This window comes from Ruditapes philippinarum, unplaced genomic scaffold (assembly GCF_026571515.1).
Source record: "Ruditapes philippinarum isolate M1 unplaced genomic scaffold, ASM2657151v2 ctg4083_1_1_1_1, whole genome shotgun sequence".
NCBI classification, from domain to species: domain Eukaryota; kingdom Metazoa; phylum Mollusca; class Bivalvia; order Venerida; family Veneridae; genus Ruditapes; species Ruditapes philippinarum.
Window position 1 is genome coordinate 108,420 of NW_026861111.1, and position 25,270 is coordinate 133,689.

Sequence of the window (25,270 nt, forward strand, 5' to 3'; positions counted from 1 at the left end):
TTACTCTTTCCTTGGAACCTTTCCGAATATCTGAAAAAGTAAAAATGAGCCGTGTCATGACAAAACCAACATAGTGGGTTTGCGACCAGCATGGATCCAGACCAGCCTGCGCATCCGCGCAGTCTGATCAGGATCCATGCTGTTCGCTATCAGTTTCTCTAATTGGAATAGGGTTTGTAAGTGAACAGCATGGATCCTGATCAGACTGAGCGGATGCGCATGCTGGTCTGGATCCATGCTGGTCGCAAACCCATTATGTTGGTTTTGTCGTGACACGGCTCAAATGTCATTTCAAGCTCATATATTATCAATGTAACAAAGGATATTTATTGTTTCTTGAACATACTTATAATTATTTCCTTTAAACAATTTGACATATGGCTTAAGTGAGTAATGCTCCCTTATTTAGCTTAACCCATGAAATATGGTGCTATATCAGTCAAATGTATATCATATTTGTTAAAAACAAATTTGAAAGAAAGTGGGCTGAGTCAAAATTTATATTTATTTTTAGGGACTACTTTTTTATTTTTTTCTTGCAAGAATGTGCAAGTAACACAAAAGTAACGCGGTAATCTGCCAACTCTATGATGGCCAAAAGTCAGTAACATAGGAATAAAAGTGACCAAAATATTTTATCTTAAATCAAGTTAAAAGAAATGAGTAAGCGGATAATGGTTGCTGAAATAATGAACATTAACCAGATTTATATTTTTGTTGCTAGGAAAATGTTTACTTTTTAAGATCATTCAATATGAGAATGATGAACTGACCACCATTTTGATGGTGTCTTACTTCACTAAATAAATACACTAAAAATCTTACTCTTTTAAATTTTTTTCTACATATTCAGTATATATACCGTAGACATTAACCCTTTAAGTGCTGGACCCGAAAGCATTTTGTCTTTGCCACCAGTACAGAGCCAGGCCAGCCTGCACTTCCGTGCAGTCTGACCAGGCTCTATACTGTTGGCTGACAAATTTTAATTATTCAAATTGATATCGCTAAAATTGATAATGGACAATCCCAAAAATTGAAGTGGGACAAGTCCATTTAAAGTATTCAGCATGTTCAGGGTTAACCAAACCACTATGTGATATAAGAACACTTCACTGAAGCAGGTAAAAATACAAGTCATCATTCTGCTACTTTTTATGAGGTAACCATAGTTGCTTAAATGAATTAATAATTTCACGACTTTGGCTTTGGCATTAATACCTTGTAAATATGGTCTCTGAGTCATATCTTATGTATAAATTTAGGTGTAATTTAGGTAATTTGTCTTAAAAGGTATCTGAATTAATCTTGCTTCATCTGTTATAATTATAATTTAATTTTGATGTATAAAAAATTGAAAATATTTTGTTGATGCGCCAAAATCGATCCAAAACATACCAAGCCCTATAGGTGTAACACTAGTAGTTTTGCAAATGAGCCGCGTCATGACAAAATCAATATAATGCGTTTGCGACCAGCATGGATCCAGACCAGCCTGCGCATCCGCGCATTCTGATCAGGATCCATGCTGTTCGCTATCAGTTTCTCTACTTGTTATAGGGTTTGTAAGCAAACATCATGGATCCTGATCAGACTGTGCGGATTAGCAGGCTGGTCTGGATCCATGCTGGTCGCAAACGCATTATGTTGGTTTTGTCGTCACCTGGCTCATTAATGTCTCTGGTACACCAAATATTGAAAAATGAAAATTAATAAATACGTTATTGTACTTAAATATGTATATAGCTGGAACAAATTGAAAGTTTTGTAATAAATACGCTTGTCAAGTTGTCGTTCTCATGACTGAAAAATAAACTCTTTCATGAAATTTTTTTTGATGAAATTTAAAATAAAATGTCTCAGTTAAGCTGTATCCCTGTTTCATTTCATTCAATTTGATGTACAATGAAAAATAATGGTAAAATTACTTTACGCAGGGCTTGTTTCAGCCACAGAATTGGACACTTAATAAGTCTATCTGCATTGCTATATTTTCTTAACATTTACAATTGTTTTGAAAATGATATAAAATTTGAATGAAAACTTGAAATTTTAGATAAAATGTAACTTTTTTAAATAATTTTTTTATGTAGAAATGAAATAAATTAGAAAAATGTATACCCTGACATTTTGTATTAATTAATGACACGTCGCAGAAATGACTCATCCAATAGGATTCCAAACAAATTGTTTAAAAATAAGACTACGTAACATACCGGTAAAATAAGACTACGTAACGTACCTTTTTTGCGTATCAATATCTTCAAATTCCTTTATATAAATATTCACACTAGATTATAAATCTATATATTATATTCCAAAATTTAAAAATCCCTTTTTTGTATATAATACACAACAAAATTATTAACTCAAGTTGGACACATTAATTTTTTTGATCAATGGAAGCGATCTCTTTTTTTTAATCGATTAATTAAGGTTGTAGTTTACCAAAGAGATTTTTAAAACATCGTAGAAATTATGACCCAGAACTCTTGTATGATTTTTTTGTACAGAATCAAATGTCTCTGGTACACCAAATATTGAAAAATCATAATTAATAAATACGTTATTGTACTTAAATATGTATATCGATGGAACAAATTGAAAGTTTCGTAATAAATACGCTAGTCAAGTTGTCGTTCTCATGAATGAAAAATAAACACTTTCTTGAAAATATTTTTGATGAAATTTAAAATAAAATGTCTCAGTTTCCTGTTTCATTTCGTTCAATTTGATGTACAATAAAAAATAATGGTTAAATTACTTTCCGCAGGGCTTGTTTCAGCCACAGAATTGGACATTAGTCTAACTGCATTGCTATAATCATTCTCTTAACATTTACAATTGTTTTGAAAATGATATAAAACTTGAATGAAAACGGTCAGAAATAATTTGAAATTTTAGATAAAATGTAACTTTTTTAAATAATTTTTTTATGTAGAAATGAAATAAATTAGAAAAATGAATACCCTGACATATTTTGCTCCAATAATAATTGCTTTTTGACACGTCGCAGAAATGACTCATCCAAAAGGATCCCAAACATTTTTAAAAATAAGACTACGTAACGTACCTTTTTTGCGTATCAATATTTTCAAATTCCTTTATATAAATATTCACTCTAGATTATAAATTTATATATATATTCCAAAATTTAAAAATCCCTTTTTTGTATAATTATAATACACAACAAAATTATTAACTCAAGTTTGACACATTAATTTTTTTGATCAATGGAAGCGATCTCTTTTTTTAATCGACTAATTAAGGTTGTAGTTTACCAAGAGATTACAAAAACATCGCAGAAATCAGGACTAGATAAAAGTTCAAGACCAAGAACTCTAATGTATGATTTTTTTATACAGAATATCTTTTTGGACTAAATTACAGTGGCACAAAGGTGACATTTGTGGGTTTTTGTTTATCTAATATCTCATGCACACAAATTACTATGCCATGGCCACGAGTTACTTAGTTGTAGTTGTGGCCACAAGATTTTTAAGTGGTGCACTATGTCCTGGCCACTAGATTATTAAGTTGTGTGCACAAGATGATTAACTAATCAGATTACACTATATATATATGAATTTTTTAAACTTAGAAAATTCCAGCTTAAAGTTTTACATGCAACATTAATCTGAAAATTTTGAACTTAATACATGTCTTAAGAATCATATCAGAAAGTCACCTTCAAAGGTCTATAAATCAGACATTAATTTTGACTAAGTTATAGCCCTTAATGCTTTGATAGTCTTGACTTGTTCAGTATGTAAAGTACATGTATACAACAGTTTGTTAACCTTGTTTATATGATAATTTGAGAAGGAATAAGTCCTGGGTTATTTCATTTGGTAGGGACCTTGCCCATGGCCAGTAGATAGCCTATAAGAATGTTTGAGGTCAAGGTTACCATGACAAATCCTTGTCTGATGAATTATTTAGAAGAAATATGCCATGGTTTATATAATCTAGAAAAATCATTGCACTTTAAATCAGTAGATGACAACTAATAGTTTTGAGGTCATTAGGTCAAAAATCAAGGGTCTGACATTGATGCTGAATATAAAATCACTGTCCAATTAATAACTTGTTTAAATGGCACTTTCATTTGGAAGTGAAGTAGGGGCATCCTTGTCCTACAACACATTTCTAGTTAACCAGGAAAATTCATGTAAAAAGTGTAATCGGATTGGTTAATTATCTCGTGTGCATGACTAAGTATTTATTTCATACCCACGACTTAGAAACTTGTGGCCTCAACATAGTATCTTGTGCACTCAACTTATTTCTATTATCTCATGGCCACGACTTAGCAACTGGTGGCTATGACAAAGTTTCTCTTGTGCACTGTGAAGATAAATAAAAACTCACACAAGTCACTGTGCCACCATCCTAAATAGTAGAGTAGACTTTTTTTAATACAAATACAGATATTATATATAAGAATTGTAAAAATAAGACATCAACTATTTCGTTAAAGATATCATGCAAGACTTTTGCGTCTTGAACAATTGAGATAAAAATGATATACATATTAACTTAACTTTTAGTTGATATGCTGATATGAACAAAACTTTTTATTATTTATTTAAAATTATTTATATTACACAAATTGATATAGTATATTACAATAATTTGTTCTTGTTTGGTTTGCAAATCCTTAAATTTTATTCTTATTCATTTTAGACAGATCAATATTTTAAAATATTTATTTCAAAAGTCTACCCTAATTAATTCTATATTTCCTTTGTGATATATAGATCTCATATTTCAAACAGCATTGATAAGTGCATTTGAAATGATTATCTATTTATTACAAACGCAGGTGTCCCAAATAGTATATTTGTAGATCAAATGAAATATGATATGACCTACTACTTAACTAGGTTTAAATTTTTTAAGTTGTTCAATATACTGAAATATTGTTATTTGTATGAACGATATTATCCCAATTTAAACTTTATTTAATGATTGTGCGTTGACAGTTGAAACATGTATGCATACACATGTTATTCTAATATGAAATAAAGTAAATAATCAATTTGAAACTCATGATTAAGTGCTGTCATTTACTTAAAAATGCATTTTAATTAACCGATCTATTAATAAACATATAGCGAGATCATTTTAAGCAATAAAAAAAATAAAAGATATATATTTCTAATAAAACAACTTGAAAATGAATATATATATAGCTGATCTTTAAGTATTGGAAAAAGTGTAATTAAATACCTCACTGAAAATCTCATTTCAGAGGCATTGTTGGTTGAGTGTTTAAGGTTCTTGTCTAAACGAATCAAACTACTTTCTCCTCACCACTTTGGGTTTGAATTCTGACATGAATACTATTAGATACTTTGGATTTCACTGCAGCTTACAGAACATCAGATTCTGTTTGAACTCATGTGCCCTTTTATGCCTGAAATAGTGCATGGAGGGGCACCCAAGGTCTACTTCAAATCAAATCTAGAAAGTCACCATAATTCTTTATACTGTGTTTTTTCGATATACCAAACAAAACAAAAAAAATTAGATAGAAAAAATATGAATTGTATGATAATGTTTTGATAATTTTTCAGTGAAATTAAAAATATACATAATTATAATTTCAAGGAAACTTAACAGCAGCAATAGATATTGTCTGTAAAATATGTAATGAATTTGCCATGCTTTAAATTTGGAACAACCCATTCTAGATTTATGGGGTGACCAGTTAAACAAAATACAAAAAGTACTTAATTCCAACTGTAGAGAGCCCAGTAAGATTTCTTGTACAACTGGCTGGCCTTGCTTGGTTCTATACTGCTTGGACAGTATTAATACTTTTGATTAAAGGTTAAATTAAATTGTTTTCAGTAATTTTTTTTATATTTATCAGGGAAGTGTTCATGCAGGAAGTGTTGATGGATCTTTTTCTAGAAAGCTTATTTCTGATCTAAGTAGACCAAGGGGAATAACTGTTGATCCAGAACATGGGTAAGTACAAACTTAATAGTCTCCCTTCCCTTAAATATATGTGTTTTTCTAACACATTTGACCATATTTAACCCTTTCGCTGCCATTATTGATTACCTATTTGCCAGAGGGTTTTCTAAGAAATTACAATATTATCAATTACTAGTAATATAATTATTTTATTTGTTATTAGTATTTTAATAATTATATATTTTTCCAAATCTGTTAGCATAATAATAATTATTGTTGATGGTATAATTTTCTTTATACCGTAAAATTCCTAATAAAGCCCCGCCCCTAATAAAAGCCCATCAGTGGTGAACTCTTTAATAAATCTGTAATTTTATTCAAATCCTTCAGAATCCATTTTATTTCATAGTAAACACAAAAATGTATCACATGAACTTTTAAATCAACACATTTTAATGTTATTACCAACACTTGTTAACACTAAGTATATTTTAAATGATGTTTGGATTTAGGAAAAAACGTGTTGTAATAATAGCCCCCTTTTGGAAAATGTTTAGCCCCGGGGGCGTTTAATAGGAATTTTACAGTATTTATTATTATTTTTATTATTATTATTATTAATTTATTATTATTATCATTATAGAAACGGCAAAAGCCATCCATATGGCAAATACGCCAAAAATAACAGGGACGACTATGGCAGTGAAAGGGTTAAAGGTGAATTTTGCCTAATGAATACAACTAATTTATTTATTAATTCAGTCATGTTGAAACTATGGTGAAATCTTTTATTTTGTTCAGATTTCTATATATTTGTGACTGGGGAAATGATGCAAAGATTCTTAGATGCCACATGGACGGTTCTCACTGCTTGGTATATTTTCATGCTCATGGAGGGCATCCAAATATGGTTGCCATAGCATCGCCTGTAACCATAGAAACAGAAGAAATGACTAAATGGGTGAATACCTTGTACTGGACAGATTCAAAACAGAACTCTATCAGCTATGCAAACTTGGGTGTGGACGTTCTCAGTTTGGATACCATATCATTGAATCTTTCTCTGTAAGTAAATTGTTTACCTTTCTTAAAGCAGCATGCCTCCACATGTGCGAAAAATTTCAATAAATCAAACTTATGAAAAATGTACTAAGATTTTAGGAAAAGTAAAAATAATTTACATGTTATGAGCAATTAATGGTGAATTTTTCATTATCTGTAGCTATATTTCTACTGTGTTACTAACACAGTAAGGGCATTTTTTTGCATATTTTGACCTCTTTTTGTAATAAACATTGGTTATAAATGCCATTGATAATGTGTAAATTGCTTCCTTTTGGTTACTAAACAATATAATACATTTAATTTTATTTTCAAAATTTTCATGAAAATAAGAATAAATCTGTAGACGTGCTGCTTTAACTGATATAATGGACATAACAAGCTTTGATTTTGGAACAGTCCAATTTTTGTATAATGAATGGACTTATTAATATAATAATTATATAATCTTCATCTTAATTATATATTCTTTGAAATTGCAATGCTCCTAACTTTTTGTAAAGCAAGGGCTAAAAATTGTCCTGATTTGGATTTGGAATAGTCCCAGGTTTGAATCTGTCGGTCCTAAAATCATATATATTACAATATATACAATGGATTTGTCCTAGGCTTTGAATCTGTCAATCCTAAAATCATATACAATGTATTTGTCCTTGGCTTTGAATCTGTTGGTCCTTAAATCATATACAATATAATTTATACAATGGATTTGTCCTAGGCTTTGAATCTGTTGGTCCTAAAATCATATACAATATAATTTATACAATGGATTTGTCCTAGGCTTTGAAACTGTCAATTCTAAATTCATATACAATGTGTTTGTCCTAGGCTTTGAATCTGTCGGTCCTAAAATCATATACAATATATACAATGGATATGTCCCAGGCTTTGAATCTGTCGGTCCTAAAATCATATACAATATATACAATGGATATGTCCTAGGCTTTAAGTCTGTCGGTCCTAAAATCATATACAATATATACAATGGATATGTCCTAGGCTTTGAATCTGTCGGTCCTAAAATCATATACAATATATACAATGGATATGTCCTAGGCTTTGAATCTGTCGGTCCTAAAATCATATACAATATATACAATGGATATGTCCTAGGCTTTAAGTCTGTCAATCCTAAAATCATATACAATATATACAATGGATATGTCCTAGGCTTTGAATCTGTCGGTCCTAAAATCATATACAATATATACAATGGATATGTCCTAGGCTTTGAATCTGTCGGTCCTAAAATCATATACAATATATACAATGGATATGTCCTAGGCTTTGAATCTGTCAATCCTAAAATCATATACAATATATACAATGGATATGTCCTAGGCTTTAAGTCTGTCAATCCTAAAATCATATACAATATATACAATGGATATGTCCTAGACTTTGAATCTGTCGGTCCTAAAATCATATACAATATATACAATGGATATGTCCTAGGCTTTGAATCTGTCGGTCCTAAAATCATATACAATATATACAATGGATATGTCCTAGGCTTTAAGTCTGTCGGTCCTAAAATCATATACAATATATACAATGGATATGTCCTAGGCTTTGAATCTGTCGGTCCTAAAATCATATACAATATATACAATGGATATGTCCTAGGCTTTGAATCTGTCGGTCCTAAAATCATATACAATATATACAATGGATATGTCCTAGGCTTTAAGTCTGTCAATCCTAAAATCATATACAATATATACAATGGATATGTGTCCTAGGCTTTGAATCTGTCGGTCCTAAAATCATATACAATATATACAATGGATATGTCCTAGGCTTTGAATCTGTCGGTCCTAAAATCATATACAATATATACAATGGATATGTCCTAGGCTTTGAATCTGTCGGTCCTAAAATCATATACAATATATACAATGGATATGTCCTAGGCTTTGAATCTGTCAATCCTAAAATCATATACAATATATACAATGGATATGTCCTAGGCTTTAAGTCTGTCAATCCTAAAATCATATACAATATATACAATGGATATGTCCTAGGCTTTGAATCTGTCGGTCCTAAAATCATATACAATATATACAATGGATATTGTCCTAGGCTTTGAATCTGTCGGTCCTAAAATCATATACAATATATACAAAGGATATGTCCTAGGCTTTGAATCTGTCGGTCCTAAAATCATATACAATATATACAATGGATATGTCCTAGGCTTTGAATCTGTCAATCCTAAAATCATATACAATATATACAATGGATATGTCCTAGGCTTTGAATCTGTCAATCCTAAAATCATATACAATGGACTTGCCCTAGGCTTAGAATCTTTCAGGCCTAAAATAATATACAATGGACTTCTCTGTAAAGGTTTACTGGGTAGTGATTATTTGATTCAATTGTATATGTTCCAGAAACTGTTAACTTATTTGGATTGAAGGTTATGTTACTTTCTTTATAAATCCTAAAAGTTGACCATAAAAATATTCAAATTTGTTCAAAATTGTTGAGTGCTAATTAATTTATGATCTTTATTAATTGATTCAGTTACCAGAATTTTAAAGGCTTTTAACTTATTGTCTGAACTTTTAGTTATTAATATTAATTTCAATAATCAGGTTTGCATAATATAAGGTGTCATGAAATTTTCTTGTTTATTTGATTCAAAAACTATAAATTGTTTTCAATTCTTTCTGTTTGTTATCCAATATTAATAGCTGATTGAGTAACATTTTCTTCAAATTGATTGATGTTAAATTTATATCAATTAAACTGTTTACAGGGACTCTCACCCATATGGATTGGTTGTTACAGATAGAACTATATATTTCACAGATCTGAACTCAAAATATGTCCACTATGTGGAGAAGTCTGATGTTACCAAGGAGATTGATATGCAATTAGATGTTGGAATTCTATTTGCCTTAGATCACACACACAGATCCATTCACGGTATTATACATTTTAACTATGATGAGTGATTTCCAATTGTTTAATATCAAGATACTGAGCCGCGTCATGACAAAATCAATGTAATGCATTTGCGACCAGCATGGATCCAGACCAGCCTGCGCATCTGCGCAGTCTGATCATGATCCATGCTATTCGCTTACCAACTCTTTTACAAGTAGAGAAACTGATAGCGAACAGCATGGATCCTGATCAGACTGCGCGGATGCGCAGGCTGGTCTGGATCCATGCTGGTCGCAAACCCATTATGTTGTTTTTGTCATGAGGTGGCTCAATTATCTAGATCATAATAAAGCAGCTAACATTTGTAACCATAGACCTTTCTCCCTCCTACACAAACCATCCAAAACAATAATGTCGGGATGTACTCTTGATGTATAGCACTGCTGAGGCAGCTAGATGTTGAAATTACCTGCATAATGCCATTGCCCTGCCTAAAAAAAGAGGGTTATTAATTTCTGGCTAAATGCCCATACCTCGCAAAGACAGGTGGTCAAAAATATCCTCAAAATGTCTCCGTCTTGCAGTGAGAAATGGAAACATGAATCTGTTAAATGCCCCTGCCTTGCATATATAAATCTGCTAAATACCTCTACCTTGTATAGACATAATGTTTAATATAAATATATCTTGTTTTGCAGAGACAAATGGTTAAATATATCTACAAAATGCCCTGTTTCGCAGAGACAAATGGTTAGATATATCTACAAAATGCCCTGTTTTGCAGAGACAAATGGTTAAATATATCTGCAAAATGCCCTGTTTTGCAGAGACAAATGGTTTGATTTATCTACAAAATGCCCTGTTTTGCAGAGACAAATGGTTAAATATATCTACAAAATGCCCTGTTTTGCAGAGACAAATGGTTAAATATATCTACAAAATGCCCTGTTTTGCAGAGACAAATGGTTGAATATATCTACAAAATGCCCTGTTTTGTAGTGAAAATGGTTAAATATGCACAGCAAGTTGATTTTACCTACAACTTAAAAATATAACCAAAATCTGCCCTGGCTCTAGGGCACAGGGGTTCAGAGGGAGGTAAAACACTTTTTTCTGGCCAATTGAGGTATTAGGTTAAAAATTAATAGGTGTAAACACAGGAAGAAGTTTGATTAGTTTGTAATATACATATGTGGAGATTGAATCATTTGAGATATATATTCAATGTAAATCTCTCATCATTATGTAAATGCAAAGAAACATAATTTTATTAAATACCAGGTGTACAAAAAGTATTATTTGCAACAATCTGTATTATAAGTGCTCTTGTTGGTAGACAAATGTTTAATATAATTATTATCATTGTCAATTTGATGCATGATACAAAACAATATTTTAATTTGCTAAAATTCATTTTTTCATTGCCTTTGTACACAATTAAGTTTTAAAAGTTGCTCTATGGCCAAAATTAGCACAGCATTGGATTAACAATCATGTATATTTAATTTCTGATAAACTTTTTGTGTCAATAGTAGTTTAGTTTGAATGGCATAAATAGTTATCATATATTACAGTATCAGACACTGTGTGCTCAATGAATAATGGTGGTTGTACACATCTATGCCTTGTAAAACCCAAAGGGCAGAGGACTTGTCTGTGCCCAGACAGTGTCAACAATATATCTTGCACAGGTAAATATACCATCATATTATGTCTAGTTTCCAATCTTCACAATTTAAGCTCATTAAGGAGAGTATTTGATTGATAAATCAGGGGTCACTGTCAGAAACAGTACACCATGTGGTTGTACATCAACTTAGTTATTTTAAAAGATTAGGTGGCAGACATAAATGAGCCGTGTTACGACAAAACCAACATTATGTGTTTAAGATCAGCATGGATCCAGACCAGCCTGCTCATCCTTGCAGTCTGATCAGGATCCATGCTGTTCGCTATCAGTTTCTTTACTTGTTATAGGGTCTGTAAGCAAACAGCATGGATCCTGATCAGACTGTGCGGATGCGCAGGCTGGTCTGGATCCATGCTGGTCGCAAACACACTATGTTGGTTTTGTCGTGACACAGCTCAAATTGTTCGCCAGAATTGAACATTCTACTTGTAACTTCTCCTACTGTTGTGGTTAATGAGGATTGCTCTTCCTATTTATTTTTATATGCCTGAAAGAATTTCGGGCATATTAGGTTATACCCCATGGCGTCTGTCCGTCCTTCCATCCATACAAACCCAGAGGTACTTGTGTAAATTGGAGAACAAAGGGTAACGGTACATTTCCTTTGATCCTATTAATTCCGCTTTTACTTGTGTGTCTTTTTATAGACCTTTTGTGACTAAAAATGGCTGAAAAGATCAAAGGAAAAGTCAAATAAGGATAATTTCGTAAGTACAGACGTCCGTCCGTTTGTTAGCAATTTGGTTTCCGGAGAATAACTTTAGTTCCGTTTGGCCCACAATATTCAAACTTTATAGGATGATTGTCCATATACGGTAGAAAACCCCTATTGATTTTGGGGTCACAAGGTCAAAGTTCAAGATCACTATTACCTTTAAACTGAAAACAGTTTCTGGAGCATAACTTTAGTTCAATTCAATCAACAGTGTTAAAACTTCATGGGATGATTGTTCATATTGGGTAGAAGACCCCTATTGATTCTGGGGTCACAAGGTCAAAGGTCAAGGTCTCTATTACTTTAAAACTGAAAACAGCTTCCAGAGCATAACTAAAGTGACATTTGGCCCATAATATTCAAACTTCATAGGATGATTGTCCATATTGGGTATAAGACCCCTATTGATTTTGGGGTCACAAGGTTAAAGGTCAAGGTTACTATTACCTTAAAACTGAAAACAGTTTCAGCAACATAACTTAAGTTCCATTGGGACCACAGAGCTCAAAGTTGATAGGATGATTGTCCATATTAAGTAGAAGACCCCTATTGATTTTGGGGTCAAAATGTTGAAGTTCAAGGTCACTATTACCTTAATACTGAAAACAGTTTCCAGAACATAACTTAAGTTCCATTGGGCCCACAGTGTTCAAACTTCATAGGATGATTTTCCATATAAGGTAGAACACCCCTATTTATTTTGGGTTACAAGTTCAAAGGTCAAGGTCACTATTACCTTAAAACTGAAAACAGTTTCTGGAGCATACATGTAACTTAAGTTCCATTTGGCCCACAATATTCAAACTTCATAGGAGGATTGCTATTTAAAGGAGGTAGTACTTTATGTAATTTCCATGTCTTACAAATGCCGCATCCTTACTAAGAAAAAATACTTTTGGGCATATAATGCTCCGCCTTGTGGTGCTTTTGTGTTTTCTTATTTTCATTTCCAGTATTGCAGATTTCTTGCTTATGTCATTTGCAAATAAGTGCTTGCAATTATGTTCTGCTCCATAATTGTGTTTGGTGCATTAGTTGTTTAGTCTTGTAACAATTAGTATGAACTTTAGGTCCAAAGAAAACATGATAACTGTCCATTGTGCAACATGTTCTTGGGACTTTGCCGTCCAACCTTGCTTTTTTTATTCCTCTGGTCATATATTAATTGAACCATCCATACGAAGTTAAACAAAAATGGCAAGTTGGATTTTTTAAAAGTTTTATATATGTACCAATGTCTTCATTATTTACACACTAACTTGACAATACAAAGTACATGACAGAGTTATATATCCTTTTCAAAATACTTCTCACCAAAGGAAAAATTGTTTGGATGAGTCCTGCTTGTGAAGAATTGGATTATTAATGATGATTATAGGATGTCTCTGTGTGGTTTAGTCACTAACAATAATTCACCAACATTGATTTGGTTAGAAACACATCAGGAATTGCAAATTCTTTAATTCAAAGGGAGGTAATCAGTTACCAAATATACAGTTAGTGGTTTCATTCATTTGCCTGCTTGTACCTGATTATAATGCATAGAGAGGTAAATTACTGGTTTTCTTCTATCAGTAAAGCTGGCATGATGCAAGGGGACCTAAATGACACCCACCTGCTTGTTGTGAATTAAAACACAATTAAGAACATGATATAACAGTATATTCCTACTTTAAATGATACTTTGTTTTGTTCCTGAGGGGAATTAAAATTTATTGTCCCCAGCCTTTAAGAAGAAAAAAGTGGGATATAGAAACAGGCTTCGTTCGTCCGTCTCGTCCATCCATCACATTTTTGTGTTCGGTCTATAACTATGTCATTTATTAAAGGATTTGAAATGATAAGACACCATGTCATGCGCAACACCTAGACAGGTCAAGGTCACACTTTGTGGTTAAAGCCTTAGATAGTCAATTACAGGATATGATGCCAAGTCAGGCCCATGCAAATAAAATATGTCATTGTTGAATTGCCCACATACCTTGATTGATGACTGGGCACGAAATATGCCATGGAACAAACCATGTCCAGAGGGTATTCATTATGTATTTGTAAAATTTTGTGGGTTTGAAATAGTGATAACAAGCATACAAATGACTATGTTTGTTGACACATACATTTTATTATATTCTTTAATGCATTTATTGTTATTTGCATGTGCAGATCTAGCTTCAAAATTTTACACAGTAGTCCAGATCCATACCTCAATCTTTTGAGATAGCACAATTTTGAGGTTTATGTAAAAAATTCTTTAGGTGGGGGTTGTTTGGTAACTCTGTCAAAAATTCTTATAGTAATAAGAGGGACACTTTATAGTATCAGAAGTAATCAATTTCAGTAACAGAAGAGCAGGCACTTTTCAAAACTAATCTCAGTAATGTACTGGACAAGGAGAAACTGAAGAAGGAGTTTGTTACCATAGAAACTGAAAGAGAAGACACAGTGTTGTTTTGGGCAGTACCTTTGACAGGTTTTCTCATAATTCTGTGTGCAGTTACATTCTTTGTAGCCTGTTACTATAGAAACAAAAAGTAAGTTTTTTCTTCTCATGATTGACTGTAATGATTGAATGTTGACAATTATGTCTTAGAATTGGTCCATCAACTCATGTGTCTTGAGCATCATATAACAGCAAGTTAGATTTATTTGAAGTTCTACCGGTACCATTGGTTTCATCAGTTAACACACTTATCAATGCAAAGAACAGAATTTTGGCAAGTAAGAACATTTGCCTTCATTTTTAGCTCGACATTTTTGGAAGAAAAAAATGGAGATCTATATTGTTACAGTCATAAAACCCTTAAAGTAAAGGACGTTTTTTGAAGTTTTCTTATAGACATATAGGCAAAATTAAAACTGTTCAATAGAATTTGAAACTTTGCATGTTAGAATATAATTACAGAGACATTTTAAGGGAAAACAAAATTTTCTCGGGATGGTGTTTACTCTAGGTGGAGTTCTGTTCATTAAGTTTAGACAGACCTTATCAGAATAAAACAAAAAGGAAAAATGTTATTTTTCTTTTTGTTTTAAAGATTTTTTTAAATTGTTTATTTGTTTGCTTTTGGAAAAAGTAAAAAATGAAAAGTGTTGCCCCTGCCAGGCAGTGGCTATTGTTAAAATTCCCAAGTTATTGCCATTTTAAGAAATTTGACAATGAATGTGGTTTACCTAAACAGGCAAGTTTGATATATCTCAAGTTCTGTCTGTGCCAATGGCTTCATAATTCTCACTCTTACTAGTATATACATTATGAGAGTTTGATTTTTCGGAGATTTGTCGGAGAAGAGCCGGAGCCGGGAGCCGAGAAGTGACGTCATTAATCCGAATTAATCCGAGATAAGTAGATAATCCTAATCCCCAGAGACAATGGTTCTTTTGAAATTGAGACAAGATTATGATATAATTAATCCGAATTAATCCGAGATAAGTAGATAATTCTAATCTCCTGAGACAATGGTTCTTTTGAAACTTAATGATAATGCTAATCACCCGAGACAATGGTTCTTTTGAAAATGAATGATAATGCTAATCACCTGGGACAATGGTTCTTTTGTTGAAATTTGATGACATCATCATTAATGATAATGCTAATCACCTGGGACAATGGTTCTTTTGTTGAAAATTGGTGACATCATCATTAATGATTACAATGAAGCGCAATGAATGAATGTAATGTCAATAGTGTATTGAGAAATTAAACAATTAGATTGCATATTGATTAAGCTTCACTTCAACAAGTGCGTGCCTATTTTAAGAGCAAGCAAGCATATAGAAAGAGTGTCCCAACGAAGTAATAAAATAAATAACATATAGGTTTGTGATGAACAGCAGAAATATCATCGCGTGGAAACTAATGTTAGCAATACCTCGGGTAAACGTATTCCCCTCGGGATGATACTGTTACTCACAAACCTCTGTTTTATTGAACATTTGAATCGGCATCCATTTTAATGAAACTGACAAAATTTGATATGAAAAAAAATTTAATAGCTGCTATACTGTTCACTTGGTCGGTTTGTATGTACAAAATAATCAACAAATAAATAATATACATTTTACTTTTATTTCTCACATAACAATATAACCTGGCTGTTAAAGCTTCCGAGGGATCGCCTTTTCTCCAGATCTTTATACATCACAACAGCAGGTACAAAGTGCCATGTGGCAGCTGTAAAATGTTCACTTCAGTGATGCTATATTTTTTTTGGTTCTTCTGGATCCTTGAAAGTGTAAAACAAATTGAGTACCGCCCGTGCGTGAGGATAGATAGATACTTTTATTTCCTCCAATATTGAAGAGCATTACATATTTACAGAGGTGAACATAGACATATACAGAAACAAGTATAATACATATTAACAAAATAGTATATCCAATTTAACATCCATTCATATAGTACGAAGAAATGCATTAGAAATGTTTTTTACATTAACTACATACATTATATCAGATGTAGAAAACAAATATAAAACATATAAAATAAAATCTTAACTTACAATTTGTCTCATGAGGTGTTATTTTGTCTTAACATATTATAACTAGTATAGCCTATCAAGGATCGTATATAGCTCAAGGGGTAAGTATCAAATGTACAAACAGTTATCAAGGTATCATATATTACTCAGGAGGTAAGTATCAAATGTACAGACAAATATTAACTAGTATACTGTACAGACAAATATAAACTAGTATACTTATTAAGGTATCATATATAGCTCAAGAGGTAAGTATCAAATATAAAGACAAACATTAACTAGTATACAAACCATGTTATCATATATATCTCAAGAGGTAAGTATCAAATGTACAGACAAAAATTAACTAGTATACTTTTCAAGGTATCATGTATTGCTCTGGAGGTAAGTATCAAATGTACAGACAAATATTAACTAGTATTCTTATCAAGGTATCATGTATTGCTCTGGAGGTAAGTGTCAAATGTACAGACAAATATTAACTAGTATACTGTACAGACTACAGACAAATATTAACTAGTATACTTATCAAGTTATCATACATTGCTCAAGAGGTAAGTATCAAATATACAGACAAACGTTAACTAGTATACTTATCAATGCCTCATATATAGCCCAAGAGGTAAGTATCAAATGTACAGACAAGTCTGTACACACAGATATTAACTAGTATAGTTATCAAGGTACTATATAAAGCTCAAGGGGTAAGTATCAAATGTACAGACAAGTCTGTACACACAAATATTAACTAGTATAGTTATCAAGGTATCACATATAGCTCAAGAGGTAAGTATCAAGTGTACAAACAAATATTAGAGGAAAAAAGAAAGTCACTATTATCAAATATACAGGTTGCGTTATGTGGATTACAATATAGTTTGAATGTAATAGCATAAATGTTGCACGTTTTCATTTTCCCTCATGTACATACTCAATCAAACTGAGTCTTGAATGTTCATGTAAATTAGTTGTGATTTATTCTTCTGAGTGATCACCCTTTCTAGTAAGCATGTAAGCATTCAGTTCATTATTCATAGCATATGATTCAATACATTCACGCATAGGAAAGGTTTCCAATAATGTCAAAATATAATAAACATTTGCAACATACAAAGAAAATTCGTGACCAAATTTTGTGAGTATTTCTTATTGAATAATAACAGGAAATCTGTCGTAAAGAAGTGAATGCAAAAGCGTGTCTGATCGTCTGTTATTTTCAAGTTTAAACAAATCAAAGACACGAGTTCATAATGATATAAAAAAGAGGTTAAGCTGGTAATACAGGTCATGAACCTCGATACAACAAAAATTGTGACACAAGATATCGAACTTGTTTTAGGCCAGTTTAAATCCAGATATGTGAGTGGTTCAGATCAAAATTATTTTGTAAGTCCTCATTAGTGAATTTTATAAAACCGTTTTATTGTGACTATGATTTCCGACCAAATGCGAAATGACAATAAAGCTGTATTATAACACTCGGTCACTGTTTTTAGCGGATATTAGTTTTTTTAAAACAAGTTATATACAATGTAACAAATTTATGCAGTTTTCTTAAATCAGAAAACAAGACTAGCTACTTAGCATAATGAAACAGTATTTATAGTCAAAATCATACTGTAATTGATAAATTTAGAACTTTAAAGACTGTCAAAAAATATATGGCGTAAACCAACTACACTTACTCTGATTCTTTATATTAGTTCTATATTACTTTATCGAATTTTTTGCTTGACGCGTTAACAAATCAGTTCTTGGTATGTCAGTGCCAAGTTTTACGGCTTTGTAATAAATACAAAGTACGTAATAAAGTGTAATTATCTGTGGTGCTTACAGCAATCACTATATCTTTCCGTCCATTTTCGGTTTCTTGCGTAAGATACTGCGTTTAAACTAGCTAGATTTTATCTAAATATATCAATTGTTATTGTATCTTAAATCAGCTCATTTGTAATGCTCGGTTACACACTGTCGATTTTTCTCAACCGTAATCGGGAATCTTCTTCTGCATCATTCTTCTCTTTTGTGTCTCGCGCTCTACGGAGTAGTTGGCGACATATAGGGATCACTTCTCCGTCGTCTGTCTGTCCGTCTGTCTGTCTGTCTGTTTGTCCGTACCGTCCGTCACAACTTGTTCCGGACTACCCTCTATAAACTAATGGTGCAATTCATCCCAACTTTTACAGGAATGATCAGTACCAAAGTCTAGTTTGTGGCATATTTGTCAGCATTTTCCGGTCATGATTTTTGTCAGAGTTATGGCCCTTTAATCACATTTTTAATTTTAAAAGTTTGTCCCCGGACTACTTCTCTATACCACTTATGCAATTTCAAAATGAACTTTACAGGATTGATCTGTAGCTCAAGGCATTGCGCATATTGCAATGGGTTTTCCGGTTGAATGAATTTTGGCCGAGTTATGGCCCTTTGATAAAAAGGTGTTTTTTTTTCTGTGTGTTGCCAGATACACAAAGGCTTGTCCGGACTAACTTCCTCATAAACTACAGGTTGCAATTCATGCAAACTTTAGCAGGAATGGATCAGTACCAATTTATTGTTGCAATATTGTAAGCATTTCCGGTTCAATGATTTTTGTTCAGAGTTATGGTCCCTTTACATAATTTTTCATTTTTAACAGTTTGTCCGGACTAGTTCTCTATACCACTTATGCAAATTTTCAAATGAACTTTACAGGATTGGAATCTGGTAGCTCAAGTCCTTGCGCATATAGCACGTGTTTTCCGGTTGAATGATTTTTGGCCGAGTTTATGGCCCTTTAGATAAAAAGGTGTTTTTTTTCTGTGTGTTGCAGATCGCAAAAGCTTGTCCGGACTATCCTCATAAGCTACTGGTGGCAATCTTATCCAAACTTTACATGATGAATCAGTGCAAAGCTAGTTGTGTGCACTTGTCCGTCTTGGTCCGTCTGTCAGCAAATTTGTCCAACATGAATTGGCCATTATTGAGGCGACACAATGTGATTACTGATCGCTCTTGCTATGAATACTACGGCCTTGTTCACATGTGGACTAGAAAAAGGATATAACATTATTACAATGGCCACTTTCCGGTGATTATGTCAATTGGTTCATGTCTGTTACACTGACTGTAGCAGTTACATTTACATATATATACTCTTACTTATATAACTTTTATACGAATATTGCTTATTTTCTAATACGTTCTCTTTTCCATGTAAATTTTATAATGAAATTTATTAAACTGATGAATTAAATAGTGTTATGTTTTATATATTGTTGCCTTTAAAGTTCTTCGATGTACTACGCAAATGTTCAATGCCAATAGACATGCTAAGAGAAAACGGAATTCACTTTCATATGATTCAGTGAAAAGTGAATACAAAATGCGAAGTTCTCTATGTAATCAAAATGTTGTTTTCTAGGTCATTATTTGTTGTGAAAGGAACTAAAATAAAGTAAAATGTACACATGAATCATATTGTATGTATAGATTTTCCATAAAGATATTCGTTCTAATTCGTATTCTTTATGAAGTTATGTATATGCAATATAATCTGTTGTTTAAACCCCGTACATCGATATGAATGTGTTTCAGATAGCAAAATCTCACGTTGACACCTGCATGTCAGTATGCCACTGTAAAAAGCGTGCGCGTCTGAATGGTTTAAGCTACAGTGTAGAAAATCTTCAACTGATAGCAGAGGTAAAGCTAAAAAAATTATAAGCTCAACCGCGAATTACAGACTTATTTAACTAGCAATCAATATCTGAATGTCGTATTGGTTTTTGTAATTGTAATTGCCAGTTGTATTCTATTGTGTTCAACGTTTACTGTCATTGTCCTAATCTAACAATGTACTCCTCTTCTCTTTTGTGTCAGTTTGCCACTGTTGAGCGTTGTCTGGTTGTTTAAACGTACAATTCATAACTCCTTCACGAACGATATTTTAAGCCCACATTGCTATAGGACTGATTTAACACAAATCCAGTAATGTGAATGTCCGTATAATGATTAATTTTATTGTATTGCATGGTGTTACCATTTACTGTCATGTCTATCTAACAATGTATACCTCTTATTTGTTTGAGTGAGGTTTGTGTCTAGTATGCCAGTGTAAGATGCGCAGTAATATTAAGCACTCCACTTGTGTTGCTAACGATCGGTATGTGAATGTCGTATTGAATTGTAATTGTATTGTACACATTGCATTGTATTTCGTTGTATTGTATTGTGTTGTCGTTTACTATCATAGTCTTTTTAACAATGGACTCCTTTCTTATCTTATATTTGCGTGTGTCAGTATGACACTGTTAAAGCGTATGTCTGATTGTTTAAACTACAATTCGTAAACAAAGTATGTGAATGTCGTATAATGTATTAATTTTATTGTACTGCATTGTGTAACCATTTACTGTCATTGTCTATCTAACAATGTATACCTCTTATTTCTTTTGTATCTCTTTTGTGTCAGTATGCCTGTAACGATAGCGCTAATAATTAAGCCTCCACTGTGTATCTACGATCGGTATGTGAATGCCGTATTGTATTGTAATTGTATTGTACACAAATATATTGTATTTCGTTGTATTGGTATTGTGTTATCGTTTACTATCATAGTTCTTTTTAACAATGGACTCCTTCTTATCTTATATTTGTGTGTGTCAGTATGACAACTGTAAAAGGCAGTATGTCTGATTGTTTTAAACTACATTCGTCAACAAATTAGCGGCAGTAAGATGAACGACTGATTCTAATGCAAAATCACACAGCCTTGAGAATGGAATACGTTTGAGGATCTTCGGGTATTTTTGTATTTCCTGCATTACTTATTGATGTTTGAGTATTAATAAATCATAAAACTTCCATATGTAAACCTACCGTAAATCATTTAAGAATATTCACGGATGTAATATTTGCAGGCATGTCTACGGTTTTCCAAAGTGAGATTTGCATGTCCGTTTCTCCTATTAGAATGCGCGGCGTAGTGTGAGGCACTTTATGCTTGAACCTTTTTACAGACAAGGGAAACAGAAACTCTGAAAATGATGCATTTATTTAAAGAAATATACGCATGTTACCTTTTTGCAAAATGTCTAGTTCTTTCCTTGAAAATAAGATGGAGATAAAATTTCTATTGTGCATCACCTTTTCTCCAACTAGAATGCTACATAAAAGTTGTTGTAAAAATATTGCAGATTATAAATCGATTGATTAAAATGCAAGTAAATAATGTTTCTAAAACACAAAATACTCTTAGTTTTAAACCATTTTTTTTCGCGACAGTTGCATTTAAACCTAGTGTGCCAACGAAACTTTGGGTACTTAGCTAGCTTATAATCGTCACAGAACACAATTTCTCTTTATTAAATCCGTTTTGTACATTATAATGTCGATGGTGGAACTTTAAAGTTATCTATCTGTCAATAAGATTCATTGGCACAAAAACGACATGACATGCGATTTAAGGGCATATGTATTCTTTTACGCTAACACATAGTATGTTCTTATATTGAAATCGTTTGTTCGGTGAAAGTGATGAAATTACAACTGTAATATATTAATCTTGTCGGTTAAAAACTACCACTATTGCACATGTGAAACGCTATGTTTACACTGAACTATCTTCAAAGGTAATGCCGAGTCGTTAGAACTTCTATCGAGTCTTATAGTCTAAGTCAACATTTCCTTTAAATGCAACGGTTGAATCTCTATATTAAACTACCACTATTTGCACATGTGTAAAGCTATTGTTTACAATGAAATATCTCAAAGGTAATGCTGAGTCGTTAGAACTTCTATCGAGTCTTATAGTCTAAGTCAACATTTCCTTTAAATGCAACGGTTTAATCTCTATATTAAACTACCACTATTTGCACATGTGAAACGCTATTGTTTACACTGAACTATCTCAAAGGTAATGCCGAGTCGTTAGAACTTCTATCGAGTCTATTCGTCTAAGTCAACATTTCCTTTAAATGCAACGGTTTAATCTCTATGTTAAACTACCACTAGTGCACATGTGTAACGCTACTGTTTACACTGAAATATTTCAAAGGTAATGCTGAGTCGTTAGAAACTTCTTATCGAGTCTTATAGTCTAAGTCAACATTTTCCTTTAAATGCAACGGTTAATTTAATCTCTATGTTAAACTACCACTATATTAGCACATGTGGTGTAACGCTATTGTTTACACTGAATATATCTCAAAGGTAATGCTCAGTCGTTTGAACTTCTATCAAGTCTTATAGTCTAAGTAAGCATTTCCTTTAAATGCAACGGTTTTTAATCTCTATGGCACATGTGTTAATGCTATTGATATCTCAAAGGTAATGCGCTGTACCGCGAGTCTTATAGTAAACATTTCCTTTAAATTTCCTTTTAAACTACCGCTGTTGCACATGTTTAACGTTTGTTAAAAACTGTTGTTGTTTTGCTCTCTCTCTAAGCTTGTACTTCTTTTTGAGTCAATTTTCATCACATGGCAACGGCATTATGTCTGGTCGATTAATTAATCTTTTCTATTATCTTTGAATATTATCTTACTAATACTTTGTAATCTCGATCGGGGTTTAATCACTGATTGTTCTTTAACAACTGTCCCTTTTATCGTCATCATCCCTGATTTACTGATTTAAAAGGGCATTAATTAAGACCAACAGCCTGTTCACATAGTTTTATATGAATTCGAAAAGGATGCAGCAATGATACAAAAGTATGTGTTTTTAAGTTTTGATAGTGTCAGCCAACGTTAGATTACTTGCGTAATTATAAGGTTATAGTTCAAAACTGAATTGAAATGTGTGCAAATAATTATATCTGTGTTTGAATTACCTTTTGTTATTGCTTTTATGTATGATATATATAAGTGTATAAATGTGTTGCTCTCTACTATGCACGTGGCTAATTTTATGTACTGTAATTGACATGTATTTTCTCTCGTATTCGTATGTATGCAAACAGAGAATATGCGTAATTAAAAGTGAAGTATATATTCAATTTATGTAACCTTTTATATCACACAATTTTATTTTTTACATTAACATGATAAAGAACGCTACATAAGTAAATATGAATACTGAAACACGTGCATATCATCGTAATTTATGTAAACTCTGAAGGTATTTATATATGTATCATATGCTTATATAGACATGATTTGCTACTATTTATGTATCATGTAGACATGATTTGTTACAATTTAAATATGTATCATGTAGACATGATTTTTGCTACTATTTATGTATCATGAATATATTGTATGTACCATGATCGTTATTAAAATGGCCATACACTAATGTAATATATCTGACCTTTATTGCATGAATATCGGTAAAATGATTTAAAAGGGCATTAAGACCAATTAATATGAATTCGAAAAGATGCAGCAATGATACGATAGTATGTGTTTATAAGTCTGATAGAAGCAGCCAACGTTAGATTACTTGCGTAATTATAAGGTTATAGTTTTACTGAACTGAAATGTGTTCAAAATATTTGTATGTATGCAAACAGAGAATACGTGATTAGAATAGAAGTATATATTCAATTTATGTAACTTTTTAATAACATAATTTTTATTTTTTTAAACAATAAAAAAGTGGGATAAAGGAACGCCTATATAAAGTAAAGAATGAAGTAACTGACAACATCGTGGCATACGCTAATCGGTAAATAGTTAGGTGTAAGCTCTTGAAGGTATTTTTACTTTTTCAATTTTTGTTTATTTATTTATTAATTAACTTAGTTGAATAGCGTTCTTTATCATTTTTATGTAAAAAAATAAAATTATGTATTAAAAAGTTACATAAATTGAATATATACTTCAATTCTAATCACGTATTCTCTGTTTGCAACACATTTCAGTTCAGTTAAACTATAACCTTATAATTACGCAAGTAATCTAACGTTGGCTGCTTCTATCAGACTTATAAACACATACTATCGTATCATTGCTGCATCTTTTCGAATTCATATAAATTGGTCTTAATGCCCTTTTAAATCAGGGAGATGACGATGAAAGGGAGACAGTTGTTAAAGAAACATCAGTGATTTAAAACCGATCGAGATACAAAGTATAGTAAGATAAAATAAAGGATTAAGCGACCAGACATAAATTAGCACTTAAACCGTTACATTTGATAAAATGTGACTCAAAAGAAGTTCAAATGGTACAGCATTAACTTAGAGAGAAAGTAACAACAACAACGACAGTGTCAAATGCTGTATGACAGCTGTAAAAAGTTGCCCCGTACTTCATTTCAGTGTTGTTATATTTTTCTGGTCCTGGATTTTTACGTAAGATATCGGCATTTTACCGATATTCATGCAATAAAGGTCAGATATATTACATTAGTGTATGGCCATTTTAATAACGATCATGGTACATACAATATATTCATGATACATAAATAGTAGCAAAAATCATGTCTACATGATACATATTTAAATTGTAACAAATCATGTCTACATGATACATAAATAGTAGCAAATCATGTCTATATGAGCATATGATACATATA

At 32.1% G+C, this 25,270-nt stretch overlaps 1 protein-coding gene across 1 annotated transcript in view; it reads left to right on the forward strand.

The window, feature by feature from the left end:
- The window catches only part of LOC132714549 (low-density lipoprotein receptor-related protein 6-like), an 81,472-nt gene that overhangs the window by 45,273 nt on the left and 10,929 nt on the right, over nt 1-25,270 (forward strand). The window contains exons 7-11 of the mRNA XM_060697440.1: nt 5,879-5,976; nt 6,727-6,990; nt 9,755-9,924; nt 11,460-11,576; nt 14,629-14,821. Coding sequence (XP_060553423.1) covers nt 5,879-5,976; nt 6,727-6,990; nt 9,755-9,924; nt 11,460-11,576; nt 14,629-14,821 — 842 coding nt within the window. The remainder of the gene's footprint in view (nt 1-5,878; nt 5,977-6,726; nt 6,991-9,754; nt 9,925-11,459; nt 11,577-14,628; nt 14,822-25,270) is intronic.